General features: G+C 45.5%; 2 protein-coding genes across 2 annotated transcripts; one reads left to right on the top strand and one right to left on the bottom strand.

Annotated features, from left to right (window-relative positions):
- Nucleotides 1–1,186: 1,186 nt before the first annotated feature.
- On the bottom strand, nucleotides 1,187–5,256 carry ints5 (integrator complex subunit 5). Its single transcript, XM_077021366.1, has 2 exons — nucleotides 5,049–5,256; nucleotides 1,187–4,525 (listed from the first exon to the last, which is right to left on the bottom strand). The coding sequence occupies exons 1-2, from the start codon at nucleotides 5,087–5,089 to the stop codon at nucleotides 1,501–1,503; spliced, it is 3,066 nt and encodes a 1,021-aa protein (XP_076877481.1). The 5' UTR covers nucleotides 5,090–5,256; the 3' UTR covers nucleotides 1,187–1,500.
- Nucleotides 5,200–10,117, top strand: LOC143526763 (phospholipase A and acyltransferase 3-like). The gene is made up of 6 exons (XM_077021368.1): nucleotides 5,200–5,291; nucleotides 6,898–6,946; nucleotides 7,346–7,401; nucleotides 7,579–7,687; nucleotides 7,902–8,170; nucleotides 9,307–10,117. The coding sequence occupies exons 3-6, from the start codon at nucleotides 7,387–7,389 to the stop codon at nucleotides 9,427–9,429; spliced, it is 516 nt and encodes a 171-aa protein (XP_076877483.1). The 5' UTR covers nucleotides 5,200–5,291; nucleotides 6,898–6,946; nucleotides 7,346–7,386; the 3' UTR covers nucleotides 9,430–10,117.
- The last annotated feature ends 122 nt before the right edge of the window (nucleotides 10,118–10,239 follow it).

Genomic DNA, 10,239 nt, shown 5'->3' with positions numbered 1-10,239 from the left:
AAGATTCAATTCATGTCAAAGTCTCATGACCTCTACACGGGTCCTCTTATCTTCTATGTCTATATCTTCGGATGTGTCGCAAAGCCATCGTGTACTGAAGGCAGGCCAGGGGCGCAGATGGCACTGGGGACGGGGGGACATGTCCCCTCCAGCATCTACAAGCATAAACGTATATATTGTACAGCTTGGCCCCCCTCACTTCAGAATTTCCATCTGCGCCGATGAGGCAGGCAATGTAATATTAATCAATATGGCATGTTTCCCTGGCTAGTTTGCACTTAAACATCCAACAGCGACATGGTTAGGCGTGGACTTACTATTACCCTTCCATGTACCTAAATTACCATGGCAATTAAAATATTTTGTAGAGAGTGTACTAGAGAACTCCAAATTATGTTCAGATTATGTTCGATGCATTTTGACCGTGATCGTTTTATGAAAACAACTCACTGACGTTAGGCTACACTCTACTACAGTCGGTTGCTGCAATTCTGAAATATCTAAAATAATTTATATGTAGATCCCCTTCGGGAATGATCTGTCCCCCCTGTTAATGTTTGTTAATATGTACGCTCTGACCTGTAGACCTGGAGATGCATGCATAGCTGCTGCGTACACATCTCTGCCAACACCCCCTTTCACGCTTACTAGTGCTGCGTAATGGTTAAAAGCGTAAACATGAGTTTATTATCTTCAACAAATGCCCCCAAGTTCGTGCTCCTCGTGTAGCATGCTTGGCAACCTTCCTCTCGGATATACGTCGTGTTAAGGAACTACAATCGGAAAAATACGTTCTCGTTTCCGATTTACGTTGACATTAAAGATCAATGATCTATTATTTCGTTTTCTGTGACCTGGCTATTTAGATTTTCGTAGAGCATAACTGACGTGCAACATATCTGATGTTCAAAGTACCCCAAAACGTTTTTTTCTCCAACTTTTATTTTTTCTCAGTTAAACATGAGTATAATGAAAAGATTTTGTAAAGGTTATACCCCGGTTTGTATATGTACATTGTTTTTATCCCTCCCTCAAACTTCAAAACTGGAGAACTAACAAATCGTTAAGCATAATCTAAACAATATAAACATTTCCTACTATAAAACACAGCAATAAGGCTGTTGTATTTTATATGGTCAACATGCCCCCCCCCCCCCCCCCCATCACAACTCCCACCCCCATTCACAACATTTGGTTTCCCCAATTTTAAACTTTCTTTTCCTGAAATGATCCTTAATGTCAAGCCAAACAAAATTCCTAATGGACAAACTAAACATGTCAAATTGACATTTCACTTGGATTGACTTATTTGGTTCAACTGTTCAAATGTGTAAAAAAAAAAAAACAACAAACAAAAAACAAACAATTCTCCCTTTGGGAATACATAGAACGTGACTGACTAACAGTACAAGAAAAATATTAAGATTGGAAAAACAGATAGTATGAATCCAAGAACCTCACCTATCCTGAATAAGTTTGGTTCTTGGTTCTCTGAAGGCCTCATATCTGAAATCTCCAGCACAGGTGCCCGAGTTGGTCAATATTCTTGTGAAGAACACTGTGGATCGGTGCAATGTAGCGAGCTACATCACCATCTCGAGAGAAATCTCTGAAAAACACTCCCTTCTCAGCACTAAAGGTGAATTTCTGTGGCATAGGGCTGTTTCCCCGCATGTACTCCCACACGCCCAGCAGCAAAAGTCTAACCTCAAAGGGGGAAAGGTGTGGGAAGACCTCATGAATGTTGCTCAGCACCGGGGGCAGAAGCTGCCCTTCTCCCATGCAGGCCACTAGCAGGCAGGATGCCTGCAGGTGCCAGGGTGAATCTAGCACCATAGGCTCTCTTGAGGCCTCCCAGTGGGCCAGCAACGTGGCCAGAAGGCCCCTCAGAACAACAGAGCAATAGCAGAGCGCTGGGCGTCCAGCCGCCACTACTCGAAGGAGGTGGAACAACACAGGATTCGCTTCAAAGCATCGACGGATGTGTATGTCTCGCTCCACGGTGGTCTTGGCATGTTCTTCGGGCGGCCAGGACAGTTCTCCGTTTGCCACGTCAGGGCAAACGTTCTCCACCAGAGCTACGGCAATTACCTTGGCAGCTTCAGCGTTGACCGGGGAAGGCTCATCCGAGATGGATTCGCCAGAATGGCGGTAACGGCCACTGCCAGAACCTGTACCTGTTCCATTACTGCTACCCCCTCCAGCACTAGAGCTGCAGCACTGCACCGCCACGGCAAGCAAAGTCTGCATGTTCTGGTTCACCTTGTCTGGGTCAGACTGTAAGGGAACGCGGGGAGGTTTCAGTCCCTTTCCAATGACCCCAGCATGGAACACAGACCACACACTTCCAGTGAAGTTAACAGCCGTGCCAAACTTACAGTTGATGTCCAGTAGTGATACACCCAAATCTGGGCCCAAGTTGGGAGGGAGGGCTCCATCTTCACTGAGGTTTTCTCTCTGGCCACCAAACAGATCTCGGTTGCCTTGATGCAGAGCCCCTTCCACAAGCTGCTGCAGCACAGCTTTGAGGGTCAAGGAAGAGTACGCGGCCAGCCGGGAAAGCAGTCGCATGGAGTAACTGACCGCCTCCGCACAACCTTGACCTCCGACCTTCAGTCCCTCACTCCTCTGCCGCAGAGCTATGAAGAAATGTGCAACGGCAGCTCGTGATATGAGGAGCAGGTGGGCCGGGGAGCAAGCTCTCGGGAGCTGGCTGCAGGACAGGAGACGAGCGGCTGCCCTAGACACCGTGGTGTCACCATGAAGGAGCAGCGGGCAGAAGTCATGAAGGTGGCCTGAAACGGCAGCCCCGACCTGGGCAGCCATGGACGAGTGTGCCGAGCTTCCAGCCACGGAACCGACTGCTTTGCAGTCCTCTTCCTGGCTCTGCACAGCTGTGGCCAGGTTGTTCAAAAGCTGTGCCAACTCCCTACTGTTCAGGTTCTGGGTGTGGATCTGGGCCACACAGCGGGCCACAGCTGCTGGGAGCAGTCCTGGGATGGAGGAAGAGAGAGGGTAATGGAGCTGGGAGGCCAGGGCAAGCTCCTCAGGGTTCCTGGCTTGTGTGAGCAGTTGACACAGAGCTTCAGTGGCCACACTAGGGCCTCCATATACGGACAACAGACACAGGAGCTGATGCAGCCACAGGTGCCTTTTCCGCTCAAGCCTGAGGGTCTCGGCGCAGAGCTCACCAACATGGGCCTGTAGTTCCTCAAGAAATGGGACCACTCGTGTCATCGTAGAAGATTGTGTGGAGTGTGGATATGGTTCATCTCCTTCAGGCCTGTTGTATACAAGCTTGTGGAGATGCAGGAGGAGCATCTGAAGCAGGCGGTCGCAGGCTTCCCGCACGCCGTCATGTGGGGAAGGTGTTGGGCCCGAAATGATAACGGAGGCAGGCGTGGCGGTGTCGGCAAGGAAACGAAGCACTCGGGCGCCGCCCGCAGGACTCTGACTGATGAGGTGCACCGCCAGCCCCAGCATGTTCTCCAGCTCCTCCCTGGGCAGACCCTGGAACTGAGCCTGGAGCTGAAGAAGCACAGGAGGTCGGAGGAACTCCACTAGTTCTACCGATACAGCACCGAGGAGAGTCGGGGACAGAACAGCCAGCTGGAGCAGGAAAGGCACTGTGGCTCTGCGGAGGTGAGGGGAGCTCTCCCAACCCACAGCCCCAGAAGATGGAGGTGCATTTTGCGGTGGAGGAGACAAGCTATCCTGGAACATCCTGAGAAGCTCTCTCTTAATGCTGTCAGAGTGCCTGGAGGCCAAGTGGCCCAGTATACCCACTACGGAGCCTATTTTGGGCACGCGGCTGCTCTTGTCGATGGTCTGCGGTTGGCTAGCTTTGTCTCCTGAAGGATATCCATGCGTATAGAAGTCCTTGAGTCCACAGGCCAGCACCCTGCTGATGATGGTGCCGGGGAAGGCCGACCCAATGTGCGCAACCACCCAGTCAAAATGGGGCGAATGCTGCACGGAGGTATCCAGCAGGGCATCCACACAGGCATCAGGGCACCAGGCCAACATGGCTGCCAGACACTGGGAGTAGCACTCCATGAGGGAGCGAGTGGCCGCACAGGACATCCACAGCTGGAGGAGCTCATTCAGGCTGGAAGAGTGAGGCGCTGCTCTTCTCCCTGCATGCTTGCTGCTGAGCTGACCGAGCAAATCCACCGCCCAGGAAGACACTAGCGGAGCCCAGGCTCTCGGGTTGACCCTAATAAACTCGAGCAGGACGGCGTGGATCTCTTTAATGACGTCCTCCAGGTTCGATACGCTCGCGTTGGTCACCCCAGCGGTGCTGTTACTCCCATTGTCAGTTTCAGCCTCCAAGTCTTGGAAAAAAGCCACCACGTACTCATCGTAAACACCCCTCAAGTGCTCCAGGACTGCCCCTCGGCATGCTGGGACAGTGCGGAGGAGTCGCACGGCACAACGGGCATGATCACGAATACTGAGTTTACGACCTTGTGTCTGGTCAACACCACTGATGAACGCTTTTATTTCCAAATCAAGTTCCTGAGGACTGCAGAGGGGAAAAAGGATACAATACTGAGATATCATTCAATACAATATTGAACTAGAGGGTACATTCTTATTCACACACACACACACACACACACACACACACACACACACACACCTAAAACTTTAGTAAGTGCTTGCTTTCCCAATAATGACAAAAGTTAAACAAGATTCCCATCTAACCATCTAATAACTATAAAGAGAAGTATGTGTTATGACTGAAGTAAAAACAAAAAAATCTCAAGAACGACGTAAATGAGCACACGACGAGTATGTTCAGGTTTAATGAACATCACTTGAAAACCGCAACAGTAGCACCAACAAGAACTTAATGGAGGATCAGTGTTGGCTTTGTCTGTAACACAATTATGATGACAACAGCCTTCATTATGAAACTACGTTATGATAGGAACATGCGGCTGATATTTTAACGTGCAGTTTCTATTGCAAAGATCCCGGTCGTCATCATTCTCCGTTGTAAAAAGCCGAAGCACAGAATCTTTTCACATTGTAGTTGCACCAACCTGTAATTAATTTGAGGAGGGTGACAGTGAGACGTCTGCATCGCTGACAAGACATTCAGAAGTACATCAACCGCTTATATCAAATAAACGCATAAATTAATGACACCGATTAAGCAGCGGAAGTTCAGGAACACTTTCTCACTTGTGTGAACCTCGAGGACAACGTGACGCGACCTGCAATGCTGCCCTCTGGTGTTTGGGAGACTAGCGCTCGCCTCTCCAGTGCCCATCGCTTCTTCATGAGTTAGTAACAAACTTGTTTGCCATAAGTTAAAATTTTTTTTGTTGATGTTGAGGCTTCAGTTACACTTCAACCTTTTTAACCTTTTAAGTCTTATTGTTATTGGCCCAAAGTCAAACACACACTATCAACAGAGTGTCTAAATATCAAAAGCAATGTTGATATTATCTAACACTGTGACTCTTATCCTGTGGTGCACTAGATAATAATATTTTTAGATTTTAGCTCTCCACGCTCAAAATATGTAAGCCGTGGAACGTTGAATAATTCGGTATGTTCTCACGAGAGTGTAATAAGGTTATTCCCACTATTCCCACTGTCCACCCCTCTACATCCTGGCCGCGCTCAATCCTGGCTAGCAAAATGTATATTGTCCTTAAAATTAGATTAATTGCTTTGGACGTGTAACGTTAAATTTCTGTTACTGCTTACTACCAGAAAGATGAACCCGTAACCTAAGACTCCGGTGGAAGTTTAAACATTAAGCATTAATTAAGCCGTTTGGTGTTTCTAGGTCATTGTTTTAGTAGTACCTACTTTACCCGTCATTACGCTTTTACTCATAATATGTCTAAAATGGAGAGAAAATGCTTATGCAATACTCCCTTATCTTTAGAAGACCTGTTCATGATTATAGCTGTTCTCACTGTCAGAATTGAAATTAAAGCGTTCCATTGTCGTTTTAGTGTATCTAGCAACGTAATATTTTTCCACGAAAAGCGTTTTATGTCCCTTACTAATATTGAATGTCCCTAGCTCTATAAGATGGAGTAGCCTACTAAACCGTAAAACCAGCTGAAAATAATGATTTATTTTGGTGGAAAGTAGGTCACATTAAAATATCTGTTAAAATATCTGTTAGTTCCACAACAAAATAACGTACGGTGCATGTAGCGAGCCAGTATAGCTGAAATATGCTTGTAAACGACCGTTTTTATACCGTTAATCTAACATGAGGCCTATAATATATGCCCAGTTATATAAAATAACTTTATTATTTTAGTTGTTGTGTGCTGCAGCCAGAGCTCGAGTGGGCTGCTCACCCACGGGGTTTCAATCACTGGCTTTAGGTAAATCTAAAACAAGTAACTTAAAAAACGTTTAAAACATGTTTTTAAATTATCTTTTATAGTCATTATGTGCCAGGCTACACGAACAACCTTCAAAAAGTCGCGTTTGTCAACTGTAGAATCAATGTCAAAACTAATACAATGCAATGTAAACTATAATAAACTAGACTGTTTATTGATCGGTCATTGTTTATTGTGTAGCTACTGTTCAGGTCAGTTTCTCATTATTTATAGGACCTAGTAGTGAGGTCCAGTTTGCTGATAGGTACATGTGCTAGGTGTTTATGTGCAATGTGTTGTGTAAATTCTAAATGGAAATATCTTTTTGGCGTACACATACCTATGCCTTTTCCTCTGTTACATATTATATATTTCGACTTTTCCGCACGTTTTTCCTTCGATCTGTCGGAACAGTTACTCATGGATGGATTAACGGTTGCAGCATTACTAGAATATAACTAGCTGGCTTCCACTTTAAGAGATGCACACAGGAGCTTTTCATGGAGAGTCAGCTGACTGATAACATTTGATTTTGTAGTCTTCACACAGGCAGGAGGTGTGAGGCCAAGCTGATTACGGAAATTAGGGTAAGCACGCAATACTCGGTCTAATGTGAATTTTAGTCCGATCATCTGATCGTAAAATTGTAATTATATCACTTGTTTGTGTTTGTCATCTCGTGTTATAAATAAACATTAGCTCATATAGTAGCGCAAACGGAAGGACCTCTTCTGAAGGCGCACTGATGTTGTTTTGGTGGTTTAATTGTTTTTAAATAATAATTACTAAAATCGACACCATTTGTTTGTTTGGCAATACCTTTAGCCTATTCCAGTGTTCTCGATTAACACATTATGTGTATCACATCAGTAATTTACCTAAACTAAAAAGCGTTTAAATAATACGTAGTGTGTGCGTTATTGCCATCGCCAGTACACCCAGGCTGCTGTACGAGGTGTTTCTACAGGTGTCTCTCTTTCTAACAGGCTCCAGTGTTCAGCTCAAGTACATTGTTAAAAACACCATAATGGCACCTAGCCAGGTAAATATGAGCGCTTTGTGTCTTGCTCTGTACAAATAGCCTATGCGAAATAAAGTAGCCTATACAACGTATTGCCTACATATAGTTTTTAATAACATGTCTGTACAAATGCAATTAACACTATTTTTAAACATGCTATTCACTCAGTAAGACTTACATTTCAAATGTGTGTCCCAGTTTGAGGAGAAACTAGAGCCGGGAGACTTGATCGAAATCTTCCGTGGTACATACCAACACTGGGCAATTTATGTTGGAAAAGGCTACATCATTCATCTTGCACCACCAAGTGAGTCGATGCTTTATGCACACGCAGAAATGATAGTTTCCAAGTTTCCAAGAGGAACTGGACGCTTCACAAGTGTAACTATTATTCACCTAGGATGAATTCTGTGATCAGATGCAAAACACTTTGTAAGTCGCTCTGGATAAGGTTGTTTGCTAAATGTTGTAAATGTAAATGTAACTACAGCTTATCTTGTCTGACTGTGTCTCCTTTATAGCTGAGCATGCCGAAGCCGGTGCGTACAGTATGATGTCGGTACTGTGTGACAAGGCGATGGTGAAGAAGGAGCGACTCTGGGATGTGGTGGGCACTGACCAGTTTGCAATTAACAACCTGCTGGACAGCAAGTACGAGCCGCGTCCTGTCAGGCTGATCTTGCGGGACGCGCACAGCCTTCTAGGCCAGGAGCTGCCTTACTGTGTTTTTAGTGGAAACTGTGAACATTTCGCCACCGAGATGAGATACGGGAAGGCAGAGTCTAGACAGGTAGGAGATACGTATAGGAGACGTGCATAAGCATCTGTGTGATACATTTTAATGGGTTTTAAGTGAACAGTTTATAAAGAGGTTGTTAATCTGCATAATGACCCATTATGCGCACACCACACTTTATTAGAACCCCCTACCAACCAAAAGTATTCCATCTGTGCCTTCCTTTGCCTGCCTATACCGGCCAGGTGACCTCTTCCCCCTCTAAAGAGGTTGGCTGGACTAGGAAGAATGTCATAGATGGACCTGTATTAGGAACTTTATGAGGAAGGTCTCAGTCTATCACAACTCAGACCTTGAGATCTTCAGATCCAGGTCCTGTTCCCATTTTGAAGGGCAGACTAAGATTGGGAAGTATTTGTAGTTATGGGGCAACATTAATAATAAATAATTTTGTTTCCATTGGTATTTTTGTTCTTGAATATGTGGCCAAGCCTCAAAAGTCCCTAAATACCAAGAGCAATGGTCAAGAGTGTGAGGCTGACTGGCTGCATACAGCTTTTGACCTTGTGTCCCAGTGACCTTGCTGGTATTTTGTTAGTGTAGGCTTTATAGTTTTTGTAGCTTGAATCTCAGCTTCCGTGCTTGCACCCATTTACTGAAAAAGCACGCTCCTCCACCCCTGCACCACACGTTTCATGCTCCTCCACCCCTGCACCACCCGTTTCATGCTCCTCCACCCCTGCACCACCCGTTTCACGCTCCTCCACCCCTGCACCACCCGTTTCACGCTCCTCCACTGTTTCACGGTCCTCCACCCCTGCACCACACGTTTCACACTCCTCCACCCCTGCACCACCCGTTTCACGCTCCTCCACCCGTTTCACGCTCCTCCACCCGTTTCACGCTCCTCCACCCCTGCACCACACGTTTCACACTCCTCCACCCCTGCACCACACGTTTCACGCTCCTCCACCCCTGCACCACCCGTTTCACGCTCCTCCACCCCTGCACCACCCGTTTCATGCTCCTCCACCCCTGCACCACCCGTTTCCCTGATCAGCTGTGTCGTGACTACATAATCAATAGTTGGAGAATGCCTAACCCATATGGCAAAAAAAAAAGAACGGGCAAATGTCATTAAGAAATACTGTTGATGGAGTATTTTACAGCAGACACTTGCCCTGGTGCAGGTGCGGAAGGCCGTGGAGGTGGGAGCAGCCATGGGTGTTGCTGCCATGATCGGCGTGGGAGTTCTCGCCGCTGCAGCCGCCATCTTCAGCTCGGGCAACAAGGAGAAGAAGAGCACGCGCTGACCGTGCCGGAGGTCAGACAGAGCCGTAGTCACCAGCAGGCCTTTGGGATGGAGCTGAAGCCCAGGTGCAGTTAACATCTGCCCATTGAAAGGACCTTTTTGCATATTTGGTTCTAAACTAAGCATAAAAATGTCTAATTTATGACATCCTAAGAACATGCGAGTCTTTTATACAGCTTTTGTGATGCCATTGAAACAAACTAAATTATAGTAATTGTAATAAATTTATAATACGTCAGAATTGGCTTTACTTTAACAAGTACATTTTTGATAGATATTTTTAACCATAAAATGTCACGGTATAAATATTTTTACAGTGGGGTTCTATACAGTAGTTCAAGGACCCAATAAGTTATCATTAGTGGGGGTTCAAATGCTACGAACTGTGACCACTTTGCTAGTTTATCCAGAAACAATACTTCAAAAATAGAAGCCTACCCTTTATTCATTAACATTGTCTGTGAGTATATATTTTTGATGTGCTATTATCTCCAGTTAAATGTTTTTAACTTTGCTACAATTAAAATGTATAAAAAGTTGTTTGTTATATAAAACAGAAGTGATATTTGATCAGACTGTAAAAACTGTTTCCTGACCTTCAGTTCTTGGAACTATACTGTTACTACTCATTTACATATTTAAGTCTGCTTTGGTAAAATTCAATTAAATCAAATAAAGATTCAATGGTACAGAGCAGGCAGTGATGCTTCCATATCTAGAGTAATTTTGTAGTAGTTACTGGTGTTTAGGCAATGTCAGTGACCTTTATAAAGCTTTCTCAAAGCCTGGCAGCTAACAGTGGTATACTGCG

This window comes from Brachyhypopomus gauderio, chromosome 11, assembly GCF_052324685.1.
Source record: "Brachyhypopomus gauderio isolate BG-103 chromosome 11, BGAUD_0.2, whole genome shotgun sequence".
NCBI lineage: Eukaryota > Metazoa > Chordata > Actinopteri > Gymnotiformes > Hypopomidae > Brachyhypopomus > Brachyhypopomus gauderio.
The sequence above is the reverse complement of the archived record's forward strand: the minus strand, read 5'-3'. Positions and strand labels throughout refer to the sequence as shown.

Excerpts from the sequence above, each read along its gene's own strand:
- ints5 (XM_077021366.1), bottom strand. The coding sequence starts at position 5,089 with ATGCAGACGTCTCACTGTCACCCTCCTCAAATTAATTACAG. Across the intron at positions 4,526-5,048 it reads CCTCCTCAAATTAATTACAG|TCCTCAGGAACTTGATTTGG; the intron begins GTTGGTGCAACT and ends TCCCCTCTGCAG.
- LOC143526763 (XM_077021368.1), top strand. Across the intron at positions 7,688-7,901 it reads CATTCATCTTGCACCACCAA|CTGAGCATGCCGAAGCCGGT; the intron begins GTGAGTCGATGC and ends TCTCCTTTATAG. Across the intron at positions 8,171-9,306 it reads GGAAGGCAGAGTCTAGACAG|GTGCGGAAGGCCGTGGAGGT; the intron begins GTAGGAGATACG and ends GCCCTGGTGCAG.